Source organism: Chinchilla lanigera, unplaced genomic scaffold, assembly GCF_000276665.1.
Source record: "Chinchilla lanigera isolate Chin_1 unplaced genomic scaffold, ChiLan1.0 scaffold00074, whole genome shotgun sequence".
Lineage (NCBI taxonomy): Eukaryota > Metazoa > Chordata > Mammalia > Rodentia > Chinchillidae > Chinchilla > Chinchilla lanigera.
This window is the reverse complement of record NW_004955475.1, coordinates 7853588-7868181: the sequence shown is the minus strand read 5'-3', so window position 1 is coordinate 7868181 and position 14594 is coordinate 7853588. Positions and strand designations below refer to the sequence as shown.

At 36.0% G+C, this 14594-nt stretch overlaps 1 protein-coding gene across 2 annotated transcripts in view; it reads left to right on the top strand.

Moving 5' to 3' along the window:
• Ophn1 (oligophrenin 1) overlaps positions 1–14594 on the top strand; it is a 442504-nt gene that overhangs the window by 150951 nt on the left and 276959 nt on the right. For both annotated transcript variants that reach the window (XM_005401585.2, XM_005401584.2), the window contains exon 3: positions 6129–6224. In XM_005401585.2, coding sequence (XP_005401642.1) covers positions 6129–6224 — 96 coding nt within the window. The remainder of the gene's footprint in view (positions 1–6128; positions 6225–14594) is intronic.

The window sequence follows — 14594 nt, the reverse complement described above, 5'->3', positions numbered from 1 at the left end:
CCCTTCTCTTTTCCCACATCCCAGATGCCCTTTACTCTTGAGTGGTTTCCTATCATTTCACAGTGTCTATCATACCTCTGAGCAACTGCTAATCTTTTAAACTGTTTTTCTAGTTTTACCTTTTCCAGAATGTCAGATGGTCAGAATTATCCTATCATGCACTTAAGTCCCCTCCATGTCTTTTCATGATTTCATGAAACTTTGTGGCTTGACACTGAGTAGTATTTCCCTTTCTGTATGCTCCAGATTAATTTAACACATATATGTCAAAGGACATTTTGATTGCTCTCATGTTTTGTCAATTATAAGTAAAGTGATTATAAACATTTTTGTGCAAGTATTTGTATGGACCTAAGTATTTGCTCCATTTCAGTAAATATCCAAGAATGTGATTACTACATCATATAGTAAGACTGTGTTTTATAAGAAATGGCCAAATTGTCTTCAAACATGGCTGTACCATTTTATATTCCCACCAGAACTGAGAGTTCCTGTTGCTCTACTTCCTCACCAGCATGTGATGCCTCACATTTTTTCCCATGTTTACTTGCTATTTGTGGATCTTCTCTGGAGAAGTATACACTCAGATCTTTCCCTTACTTTTAAACTGGATTGTTTTCTCGTTGTTGTTTTAAGAGTTCTCTATCTTTTGTAGCATAGTCTTATCAGATCTGTCTTTTGTAAATATTTTCTGTCTGTCTGTTGCTTATCTTTTCATTGTCTTGACATGGTCTTACACAAAGCAGAAGTTTTTTTTTTTTTTTTAAAGACAAATTTTCACTTTATCTCGTTAAGTTGCCCAGGCTGAGCGGTGAACTCCTGGGTTCAAATGATCTTTCTGCCTCAGCTCAGAGTACAGGCATGTACTATCATATCTGGCTGAAAAAATAATTTTAGTTTAATTTTTACATTTCAGTTTAGTTTAGTTTTTTTGAAACAGAGTCTCACCATGTAGTTCAGGCTGACCTTGAACTCACTATGTAGCCCAGGCTGGCCTTGACCTTGCAGTGATCCTCTTCCCTCAGACTCCTAAGTGCTGGGATTACAGGTATGCAGTACCATGTCTGGCTTGAAGGAAGAAATTTTGAGTAAAATTTAATTAAGTCCAGTCTATCAGTTGTTTGGTTTTCAGCGGTGCTGTGAAGCTTGGGAGACAGTGATTTGATGAATGTAACTTAATACACCACAAAGGTCATCATTCTTATTGAAATTCAGTTGTTTTTCTTGAGTAAAGAGTATTCAGATTGTTAAGCCTTTAGTTGAAGTAGAGGATATTTGCTATACATACCTCTGGCAAAAGACCTGTATCTGAAATGTATGAGGAAATCTTATGAGAATAAAGACAACCTAGCTAGCTATATATTCCCAAAGTCCTGTTGGTACATAAGCTAGTCATTACTCATAGTCAAGAGGAAAATGCAAATTAAAACAATAGCAAGATACTGTAATCCAAATGGCTAAAATGAAAATAAATACATAAATGAAGATATTACCATGGTTTGGAAAGTATGTGGATCAACTGAAACTCTCATACAGTTTTAATAGAAATGCAAAATGGCACAATCACTTTGGAAGATATTTTGACCTTGTATAGTTAAATGTAATTCCCATCTTTCCGTGTAACTCATTTATTGGGCTCATAGGTGTTTACACATAAGAAATGAAAACATGTCCTCAAAAAGTTTATGCATAAATATTTTCAGCAGCTTTATTTTCAGTTATGAAAAACTAGAAAATACACAAATGTCATAAATAGATGAATGATAGTTAAATATGCTGTGGTATATTTACACAAAGAAGTAGTACTTAGGAACAAAAACAATGTATTACTGATATATGTGGCATTATGCATGAATTTTTAAAATGCTGTACATTGGGTAAACACCAAAGAGTTTATTCTGTATGATTCCATTTTCATGAAACTCTACAAAAGTATAGTGAATACATTAGCCTATTTTCTGTTGCTAAGAATATGGTAAAATAGACTCAGAGAGTTATAAAGAAAAGTTTATTTTGCCTCATGATTCTGGAGGTGCAAGGTCAAGAGATGAAGTCAGGTGGCCTTCTTGCTGGCAGAATTCTAAAGTTGTACAGAGCATCACATAGCAAGAGAGAGAGAGAGAACATGTGAATGTGTGTCTCTGTGTTTTCTCTTTCTCTTCTTACAGTGCCACCAAGATTCAACCATGGGGGCTCCAACTTAATGACTGCATCTAATCTTAGTTACTTCCCAAAGAACCTACCATTAAATACCATAGTTGGATTAAATATCTACCTGCATAATACCTCACAATGGGGATCCATGATACCTCACAGTGTGGAACACATGAATCCTTATGGTTGTGGTGGCAAACCTACAGCACATGTGCTGCAGTGGGCTGTTTGTATCATTGAAAGCTCTAAAAGCTTCACCATCACTGCCTTAAGGGACACACCCAACATATATCCTTAGCAGTGGTTAAAACCAGATTGGTATCTTCAGAAATCACTTAATTAATATTGTTTTTGGTCTACTTCCTTACCAGAAAGCTTTAGTGTGCCTAAAAAACCCTATCCAACTATATTATAGAAGGCATAAGGGAAAGGTGAGGAAAAGAAACCATGGAAGATACCTGTATCAATAATAAGAAGATGCAGAGAGTACCTCAAAGGCAGCCTGAAAACTGTAAGATTGTGGCATAGTGGAGAAGAATGATGAAGGTTTTGATTGGATCATAGAATGAGTTCACATGGTTTGGAGTGATGTAGTGGATTTTAGGATGGTTTGGGAATACATGTCCCATATACCATCTCTAGGTTATCTATCCTGGGTCTAGATGTCACTGGTGTCACTTAATTTATCTAGAATACATATATGAGTCTTTCTTGGCACTTTTCTCAGTGATACGGCAAGTGAGTTCATCGGGAATGGCATTCACAAGAGACCAAAAGAGCAGGAATGAGCAAAACTTTGTTAAGCCAGCTGACGGACAGTCTCTAACCAGAAGCCAGAGAAGATTTCCACTCCAATTTGTGTCTCACCTTCAGTTTAAGTACATTTTAGGTTTCCATAGTAACTATTACCTCAGTTTTGGGAATCTTACAAGAATGTCACGCAATTATCGCAAAGTTTACTTTTCCCAGAAGCTGCTGGACAGCTGGATTCCAGATGACCACTGCAGTTTAACTTTTAGCCTACTTCCCAATTTGTCCTATTTGTTCTGTTCCCATTTTATGACTCTTCTCTCAATTAAGTGAGTGGATAACTAACCAAGGGTCTGGGGTAAAGAATGGGGTTAACTACACCTTAAGTGAATTTAAGTGATTTCTCTTAATATGGAGTTAAAAAAAAGAAAATATAGTCTCTTTTGCATTATCGTCAGTACAGAGGCAAAATTTATTTTGACAAAGAGCTATTAAATTGTGCTTATTAATAGTTTGGAATGTTATTGGTCAACATTGTTTCTTTTGTCATTGCTATTTTGTGATATGTATATAATAATACCTACGTTTGGGGAGTTGGGAGGAGTAAATGGAAGTGTCTTGTGCTAAATCTTTCACATCCTTTTAAGATGGGTGCAGATGTAAGGTTGTGTTGTGAAGCCTAGACCTCTGGAGAGAGAAGAGGTAGGTGCAAGTAATGAAAAGCAGAATAAGTGCAACAATTTTCTTACTCTACCTTTACTTCTAAAATAATGTAAATGTTGACAATTGCAGTATTTGTGGCATCTAATATGTTCAGATAATTCCAGAAGAGCAATAATTAATAAATGTATCTTACAGGTCTAGTAGAATTTAAGAAATCTTGGTATGTGTAGAAGAGCAATGTAATGAATATTATTTAATTTTCCTGAATGTAACACAAAGCAGATGAGGAATTCTGGCCGTATCATTTTCTGCTGCTGCCTGAGAAGGCCAGAGAAAAATGATTGTTTTCCAGACATGGAGCCAGTTTTGTGATCTCTTTGTTGATGAAATATAGGATTTGTATGCTCTTCTCACATTTACACAGTCTAGATTTGAAGAGGAGAATATGATTATAGAGGGTTGAAATTGTGAGAAACCTCAGTAATCGGTTGACAGCCTCAAAACTCTGTAAAATCTATGTTATTATTTTTATTATTTTCAATGATGTGTCCTGAGTAAAGATCCTAAATTATGTAAAAAAAGTTTTAAAAGTGCAACATGTACCAAATGGTCATAAAATTCTTGGCATGTAATTTATTCCAGCTAAATGCCTGCACATTTTTCATTGTGTTTGCACTTGCTGTGCTGGCTTTTCATTGAAAGGAACATGGGCTGTTGCTAGCTTTGTCTCTATTTATTTTAGCATAAGCTCAAATGCTGAGGATTCATAAGGACACATGTCATATAAATGGAAAGATAAAAAAGCTCTCTGGAATCTGTCTTTTTTCATCCCATCCCACCTCTTCCTTGCATCAGTTCAGAAAAGCAAACATTCTTATGCATAGCCCATGACCCTGAGCCACTTCAGATTGTAGTCCCCAGTTGTAATAGTCACTGCTAATACATTTGTTAGCTACTCTTTAGTCTTCCAACATTTGCTATAAACTTTCTCATTCAATTAAAAAACAGCTGCATTTGTGTCTTTTCAAACTTCAATGCACATAGGAATTGTATAAAAAATGCCATTCTGATTCTGTAGATCTGGGCTGGGCCTGGCCACGTGCATTTCCTTTCAGCGCCTAGGTGTTGATGTTGCTAATCTTAGAACCATTCTTGAAATATCAAGGGTTATAAGTGTCTAGACCTCTTGATGAAGGTCAATTTTTTTCTAATTTTTATTTTTTATTAGTATATGCTTGCAGTACATAGTGATTACATTACTCATGAGGAGTTGGTACATGTACATAACAAATCTCAACTCTTTTTTTCAATCCATTCCTGCCCCATCCCTTCCCCAACCCTCCCCCTTTCCCATCTCTTGATCCCCTTCCCTTTTGGAAAATGCCTATCTCCCTATTTTCTATTAAGTTGTATTTTGCTCTTTATTTATATTTTGGATTTCTCATGTAAGAGAAACAATAAAATATTTAAGCTTGTGTATCTGATTTATTTCACTTTACATTATGGTCTCAAGGTGCATCCATTTTCCTACAAATGACTGAAGTTTAACCCTTCTTTATTGTAGAGTAGTACTCTATGGAGTATAAAGACCACATTTTCTTTATCTGTTCATTTGTTGATGGACATATAGGCCACTTCCAAGATTCAGCTACTATGAATTGTGCTGCTATAAACATGGACATGCATTATCAGTATAATATGATGTCTTTCACTTTTTTGGGAAGATACTTAGAGAATAGTTGGGTCAAATAGAATTTCTATTTTTAATTTTTGGAAGAATCTCTATACTGAAGGTCATATTTTAAAAATTACAATGAAGACATTTTCTCAAAAGTATAGCTAAATGTGATTTAATTTTATATGACTGTCAACTTTTACATACTAAAATTCAAAATCATTAATCAAAAATAGAAGCAATTTTCTGGCTATGACATCCTTATTTGTTCCATTTATTACTTCTTCAGGGAAGGTCCATTGGTAAATACTCTTGAGTAAGCAAAATCTGTCCCTCTACTGGCCAGGATCCTAACCAAGGCTGCCATTTAGTTAACATGTAAAATGTTCAGGTGATACCTGTGTTGTCTTGGATAGGGCCCTAGAGAGGTAGGCAGACTATCTGGTTTATAGTTCCAGCCTGTTGGATATCTCTAGGCCTTTGAACTCCACATCTATAAAATGGGTCTAATTCTTTATTTGTAGAATGATTGTAGATGTTTGTTTTATGAAAGGTGAGAAAATATGTAATCCGTTCCACAACACGAAGGCTAACAAATACATAAGAAGACACTTTTAAGAGTGTAATTAAGTGGTTTGAGGTCTTCTGGGTTTTGGATGAAACAGGTTAGAGAGGAGATGTATTGAAGAAAAAAACAAGTTTCCTAATTTTTCAAGGACTTCAGGAAACTATCCCCTCTCCTCCTTCTTTAACTTGTAAGTTTTACTTGTTCAAGCTTTTTTACTGGAGTGTGGACCTTTGCTTTTCTCTCATTTACTCTAACAGATGAGAAAATTGGTCAAAATATAATGGTGTTGACTGTTTCTCCTATTTTTCCTTTTTGCAGATTACTCTTCTGCTGTTCAGAAGTTTTCCCAGACGTTACAGTCATTTCAGTTTAATTTCATCGGAGACACTCTGACTGATGATGAGATTAACATTGGTAAGTCTCAACTCCATGTGACCTTATTCCTCTCCATGAAGTACTGAGGCTGTTGAGGCCCCTTACTTGGTGGATGCAGAGCACCGGACGTCTTCATCCCCTGAGGAATAGAGCCAAACCCTTTAGGAAAGATAAGAAAACTTTCCTTGCCAGTGCCATTTCTGCCTCACACAAAGGCAATCAAGATGTCTTATAAACCCTCACTGAGGGCTTTTGACTCAGTCTGCAGGGAAAACATTTCTTTAAACCATCTAATACATGGACACACATATTTTTGTAAAGGACAAAGAGTAATTTGTTTATTTTCCAAAATGATTCAGCATAAGATTCCCCTGGAAAGTTTAAAATTAACATTTATCTCAGTATAACTCTTTAGCCAACAGGAGTTTTGGAATCTCTCTTGGGACCTGAATTTAACAAAATGCTTTATTAGCTGCATGATATTTGGTCAGTATATTTATCCTCTTTGAGTCTCTTTCTTGTCTTCTGTAAAATGGGGCTAATATCTTTATCTTCCTCTTTTCAGGATATTACAAACAGCAGATTAAATAGTAGAACAGCAGATTAAACAGCAGATTAAATAGTAGAAGAAAAAGGAACTTTGTGTTTGTTTTAGTTGTTAGTAACTTAAGCAAAAGTCAGCAAACTATAGCCATTTAGCCAAATGTAGCTCACCACCTGTTTTGTACGTAAAGTTTTATTGCAACACTTATTCCTGTAACTATCATCTATGGATATTTCCCACAGTACAGCAGCAGCATTATCTAGTAATGCTAGATACTAGATAGTGACTAGTTGGTCCTCAAAGCCTAAAATATTTTATCCCTGACTTATTAAGAAAAAGTTGCTGACCCTTGAGTAAGAGTTAGTTTAAAGCTTTCTGCCAGAGGAGAACACTGAATCACAGAACTATTATGAATGACCTAACATTACTGGAAAAAGTTGGTGATATAGTCATAGTTATATGACTGTATAAACTAAATAGAAAATGTATTATTAATAAATGCTCACTGTAGTAGATTTGAATAATATATAAAAGTATAAAAGTACTTACGGTAAGAGGATATTCTAGCAGAAGCAGCGTTTTGGATGTACTGGTATATTCTTTTAAGTCTTTTTCTAAACAAGTATCTGTTTCCTTTGTATGAAATTTAGTTTATACTAAATACCTAATGTTATCTTTTTAACCTAACATTTTATCATAAACATTTTCTCATATTATTTAAAAATGTTTTGAAGTTCCAAGGTGGGCAAGAAGAACATTGTTTTGTTCACTTCTGTGTCCCTAGCACATAGGGTACCTGGCATTTAACACATGCTCTGGACATGTTTGCTAAATGAATGAATAATGAATACATTTGCATTTCATTATTATAATAGCTATACTTTATTTAATATTTATTTCTGGAAATTTACCTTCCAATTGTTTACTATTATAAATAGTATTACAATGAATATTTTTTATAAAGAGTATAGTTGTGAGGTAGATATTTGCATTCAGATTATATCCTTATTGAGTTCACTTTATTCTACTTCTGGAAATCTATGGTGTTCCAAGGGTATGACTTACTTAAATGTTAGTGGTAAAACGTTACTAGTGCATGTCGTTAGGATACCATTTTGGGTTGTGGTTTTAGATTTCACATTACATGTTCACAGGGCCTTTCCATAATGGAATTTTCAGTGTGGCTCCAAGAGATACCTCAGTAGCACAAAGCCCATTGTAGGTACCAATGATCTCTGAGATAGAAGTCATTCTAGGGGATTTAGGGGAAAGCATGAGGATTTTGTACTTCCCTTGATGATTAGCTTAGGACTCACCTGGAATTATCTATATATAACAGATGGGGGGCAGGAAGTGCTTCACTGTCCAGATCGTGACATTTGTCACAGCTCTGAGAGAGCACAATATCCATGCTGTCAGTTGGTATTGCTTGGCCTTTTCTCTTCTTCTGTGGCTCTCTAGTCAATGGTAATCCCTGAAGTTTATATAGTATTGTATCTGCTTTAGATTTGAGTTTTGTTTTTTAGCAGTAGGCTATTCCAATGTTCCTTGAACTTGTTGAGTGTCTGTTTCCCTCTTCTGTAAACTGGGAAATATAATCTACTTCACAAGGTTATATGTAAAGGTAAATCATTTAGCTCAGTGTCCGCCTTATAGTTGGTGCTCAATAACTCAGTCGTGATTGATCCTATCAAGAAGTTGGTAGACACCACTTTGTGGGAAAAGGCATTAGTTTGAAATTATACTTCCCAAATCAACTACAAAATAAAAATATAGAATCATAAAATGATAGTACTGACAGAGTACTTAGAGAATATGTAGTTCAGTTATTTCTAATGTCTTCATATCAGAATTACCTGGAGATCTTACTGACTCTAGGAGCTACAAAGTAGATTGTTTCTGACATAGGCCTAAGAGAATGATTCCTCTTTTTTTTGTGAGGAACCCTGGTTGATATTTGCTCATTAGTAAATAGAGAGTATTCACTAAGAGACATAGAATAGGAATTCAGAGACATAAAACATATCTCCTGTCCTCTCTCTCTTAAAGGAGGCAGATGAGTAAACAGTCACTTACTGCAATGTGATAAATACTGTGGTAGAGATAAGCATATGGTAGCCACTAATCCAGATTGGGGTGTATGTGTTGGGGAGAATAAATAGGGAAAGCTTCTCAGAGAATTGATAATCTACTTCGGTTCTAGGGCTTGGTTGGAGAGTGCAAATTAGGTGAGCAGGCCTCAGACTGAAGGAGGCACTTATTCTTAGGTTTGTGCGTACTGGAGAGAAAATATGCCTTCTTAAATTTTGCAGTTTGGGTGCCCCACTTGCCTCACTCCTGTCCTGATCCTGTCTGTGTTGAATTTCTTTTATGGTTCATACCTAAAATTGCCCCCAGAAACTTGTGTTTGGAGGAGGCCTAGGTAGAGGTGTGGGTCAGGCAGCTTTTGAAAAGGCTAGCATTAAAAAGAAGCCAAATACTTTGCATCAAAGCAATAGGAAAGATGGCCTGTAGGCATCTCCAGAATCAGCAAGACCCCACCCATCACAGCCTCAACAGTGCAGAAGTATGAACTTTTCATTTGAGAAGAGGTCCCCTAGGCCTCTTGCTATACAGAAGGACTGTCTAGGGAATTGGTTTCCCAAGATTCGCCAGATGTTGAAAGACATGAAATACCTAATGGAAGAGTTTGGGTTGTATTCTGAAGCTTATGGGTAGCAGTATAGAGAAGAGAAGAGAACAGAAGGCACTATCCTGGCAGATTCCCTTACCATTAAAAACCATGGAGGATTACTTAGTAGGTTTCATTGGAGAACCTTACATTTTACCTCTGCATTTCAGTCTTGTTATTATCAGAGCAGGGTGTCCACCAGGTGAACCTCAATAACAGTTGTCTTCTGTGCACCTGTTTGCTATAACCTCTCCAGAAGTTGACATCATTGGGTTTTAGGAGGTTGCTTGTTTAAAAACAGTATTTCTAATCTTAAACTGTAAATCATGTTCCTGCTGTAGTCATCTTAACATATTTGAAGAAGGACCTTTGTGACCACACTGATTAAGGTCAAATTTGGAGACAGATAGTCCCACCGGCCACTCATTACTGCTGTGTGTGAGTTGGGGACTCAGGCAAAATTTGACATTGTCTATTCATCTAGCTCCACATGAATATTTCATTGCTTCACAACCCACAGCCAATCACAAACATCTTGATTAGGATGGAGCAGGGTCTAAGAAAAAGCCTCTCAAGGACTTCCATTAGTGTCCGTCTTGTAGAAGCAGTTGAAACGTCTGTTGAGGGATGATGGCTAAGTTTAGTTGCTTTAGGGTTTTGGCATCTTAAAAGAGGGATAGTTAAAATGAGAAAGATAAATGTTAATATAAAAAGTTGTATTGAAGTGAAAAGCCAGGGGTGAAATCCTGAAAGTCCAGTGATTTTCATGAGGTCATTGGATAAAATCTTTTATTTGTGCAGCACCACTCATGGAGTTTCTTGAACCACTTGAGCAGGGATGTCAGGGCTCTTGACGGCATTGTCTGTACTCCTGGCTATTTGTCATATGCATCTATTCATGAACTAAGCATTCTGCCAGACTTTCTTAGTCTGGGCAGTGGCTTTTCTATAGAGAATTCTAGCACAATGTGTGGTCTGCTGAGGTGGTAGAACGTTGGAGATTGATATCAAGTTGTTGAGCTTCACATCTCAGGGATTCTTCTGATCTTAAGGAAGAGAGCCCAGTCAGGTACTCTGCAGACCCTAAAGAGATCTAGGCAGTCAAATTTTAATTCTATATGACTCCAAGTCAGGTGGGAAGGTGACTATTAGAAATAATAATTTGGAGGATTCCAATCAGAAACTGAAGGAAATGGAAAGAATTGAAAAGTTAGTAAGTACATAAGTTTGGGCAAGGTAAAAGGATCTAGTCTAATTTTTTTTTTTGGTTTTTCTGCGGTACCGGGAATTGAACTTACGACCTTGTGCTTGCCAGGCAGGCGCTGTGCCGCTGAGCTAAATCCCCAGCCCCGATCTAGTCTAATTTATAGGGAGGTATTCAAGCTGCTTTTTTGACAGGGAAGGAGAGGAGGTCAGATTTCAACCAAATAAAATAGTTTGCATGTTCACCAGTTATCCTCAATTAACCATAGGTAGAAACAGTTCAAAGACAAGTAGAGAGGAGAATTCTCCAAAAGGGTATGGTATAGACTACTATTTTCCAGAAAAACACAATATAATTACTTCAACTCAGGTGTAAAACCAAAAGCACCAAAAGTCACACTGGTAATTAAAGAAGTGATTGCATTCAGGAGAACTTTCATTAATGAGGAACATTTCAAAGACAAGGAAGGAAACTTGTAGTGTTACACAGTTGGTAAAAAAGGAAGTCTTATGGGAGTCATGAGGAAAGATGGAGATTGATCATATATATGCGGGAAGGGTGGTCCTTTGTTACAGTTTAACAATTCTTTTCTGATCACAGAATGTCGAGGGATTTCTTAACAATCACTGCTTGCCTGGAGCTCACATTTTCATTCAACACTGTCAGTGGTCTAAGGTTCACAAGGCAGAGCATGACCCAGAGTGTTTCACATGGGAATGCCTCATGTGCTCTTTGAGGTCACATAAAGGCATGTGACTGAAGAGGCTGGCAGAATGAGAATACTAGTGTCACTCTCTTTTACTCTCATGGACTTTTTATGCCCTCCTGATATATTTTCCATCTGACTAATCTGGAGACTGATTGTTTGGTGCCAGCCAGGGTCAAATAAGTGATTTGAAATGATCCCAATACACTCCTGGGCACTGACTGCAAGATTGGATGAAGTAATTGTCAGTTTCTTAGGAGCATCCTTTAGGAGGCCCAGATCTCAAACCTGTCTGCCATTTATTCCTTCCCTAGCAAAGGTCCCCCGACTCTGGCAATTCCTCCCTCTAGTCGCTCCTTTTCTATTGGTAATAACACCTTGGTCCACTTTTCCTCATGGGAGGATGGTAGGAGTTAAACACGTGGCATCGGACTTGGGTGCGCCTAGCTTCAGACAGTGGCCTGTCTGTTTATTAGCTGTATGATTGGAAGTTTTCTTTTAAAAAAATGAAAATTGAGTTTTTTGTTATCTTTGAATGACCATATAAGTATATTTTATTGCAAACATATGAAAATAGAGAAAAAGAATATTAGCAGTCATCATTTGGTGTCTACTATGTGCCATTCTAGAGAAGTAAAATAGAGGTGAAGGGGTTAAGAAACTTGTCCAGAGTCACATAGTGATTGGGTAGCTTAAGTTGTAAATGAATTTATCATGACTGTAAACTTTACATATGCAGGCTTCCATAAAGAACTATGTTTATGTTAGTGTACTCCTTCTTTTGTCCTATTTTTGTTCTAAGGATCATTTTTTATATGTAGTTGTACATGTATATTATATTATGTATGTATGTATGTATGATTTTTATGTATGAATTTTTATATTGTTTCATAGTGTTAGAGTTTAGACATTTTTCTATGTTCTAATAATTTTTTAACAGTTATAATAGTGTATTGAGTGGATATACTTAATCATTTTTTTCATTTGTTGCAATTTGCTTTCAATTATTCATTATCAGTAATAATGTTGAGTGCCTACCTTGGATATAAAGGTTTATCTTTCTGTAATCAGGACTGTCTTTTAGGCATGGTTTCCCAGAAGTAAATGTATGATGGTAAGCCTTTCAATCCATTTTATCAACTTTTATTAGAAATTTATGACATTTTGGAAGACACTGTATGATAGTGTTGCAAAATTTATTTGATCTTGGTGAACCTCAATTTTCTTATTACTAAAAGTGTAATGATGAATTATATAAAACCTGAGAATCCTTTTGTTTTTCACCTTTTCAAATCTTTTAATATTTATTCCTTGAATTTTTTTAGGGGTAGTTAACTTGCTGGGTCTCCTTTTAGTGTTGTAGAACTGCTGGACATTATTGTAGCATATTGCAGTCAGTTTTTTTTTATTTTCATGCTTGTGGTGGTAGTGGGTGTTGTTGATGGTAGTATTGGTTGTGGTTAGACTTGTTTTCCTCCTTTTCTTAGCCAGTTTTATCATTCTTCTTATCTAAAGAGGGGACAAGAATTGAACTCCTCTTTCTTTCTCTTTAGTGACTACTCTGTCCCATAGCACTTCAATGGATAATTGGAGATCCTTACAAAAGCTTTTATTTTCTTCCCATTAACTGTAGCGAACCATTTGCAAGGTTACTGCTCAGATTGTGCTATGGTAATTCATGATATATGGTTAAATATATATTAGTAATATGCTTTGTTGAACCTCATGAGTCTTAAGAAAGAACCATTGTCCAAATCTTCTGCTCTTGCTCTTGAAACATTTTCTGAGTATGACAATATGAATAGAATGGACAGAGGCTATGCTTGTGACACCTCATTCTTTTAAACATGTAGGAAGAACATTAAAATAGGGTTCCCCTCTGACTATGCAGCTAGATTTTTGACCTTGGACAAATGAGTTTCAATCTCTGGGCTTTTAGTTTCATGAATAAAATGAGATACCTGGACTAAGAAAGAGGATTTCTAAAAAACTCTGTAGCTTTTAGCTCTTACATGAGCATAATGCAAAAGCTATTTTGATTCTGCTAAGTACTTTGTAACTGGTAGCATATGTGTCAGCAGGCTTTTGAAATCTTCTAATCAACAAATAAACAACATTATAGGACTTCTAGAGGTCAGACTGAGAACGTGAGGTTCTTTTGGTTTTGATAACTTAATTTTAAATTGATTCAATAATTTATGAAACTCTTGTTAATTGAAAATAACTACCATAAAGCTCTGACCAAGTTCCCTCATTAGGACTGGTGAAGAAATGACCTCCTAAAATGTGATCTTCCAGAAAAGCAACAGAAACATTGATAAAATTTTTGTTTTCTTTTTGGTACTGGGAATCAAACTCATGACCTTGTGCCTGCCAGGCAGGGGCTGTACCATTGAGCTATATCCCCGGCCCTGATAAAAATTTTATTTTAAAAAATTTTTTAATTTTTTAAAATTTTATTTTAAAGAGAATATTGAATGAGAAACAAACAAACAAAACAGAACAGTAACAGCATACCAGTAAAACAAATAAAAACAAATCAAAGCAAGAACGTTCAAAGTGATACAGGGTCTCAAGACAAAATAATACGAATCAACAGTAGTTGTTACATTACATATCGCTGTCCTCAATTACATTGTTCAGATTACCAGATGTAAGAATGAAAGATTGCTCAAACCATTAAAGAGAATAAGAAAATAATTCTTCGCTAAAACATTAGAGATAATACAGAGTTTCACTACACAAGATGGTAGGAGTTCACCAGTGCAATTCCATTGCATATTGTTACCTTCAGATCAGTTCCTCAGACCACCAGACACAAGCATGCAAAGTCGATCAGAACATAAAAACTTGTAAGCATTAACTGTTCATTTCAATACACCATCAGACATCAGCAATACAGTGATCGCTGCTATTCACATATATATTTATGTTTTGCCTGCCTTCTTTCTTTTTTCTTCTTTCCCTCATCCTGGTCGTTTCTTCCCTTAAGCAATTTCTTTCCCTTTCCTATCATCTATTGTATGTTTTAAGTTTTACCTAGTCTTTCAGGTTCCTACACCAAGGAGACGATATGATGTTTACATATGTGGGTCAGATTTATTTCACTTATGAGTATGGTCTCTAGTTGCATCCATTTACCTACAAAAGCCTTGAGTCTATCTTGTTTAATAACTGAGTAATACTCCATTGTATAAAAATACCACAACTTTATTATCCATTCCTCAGTGGATAGGTATGTGGGTTGTTTCCAAGATTTAGCTATAACAAATTGTGCTGCTATA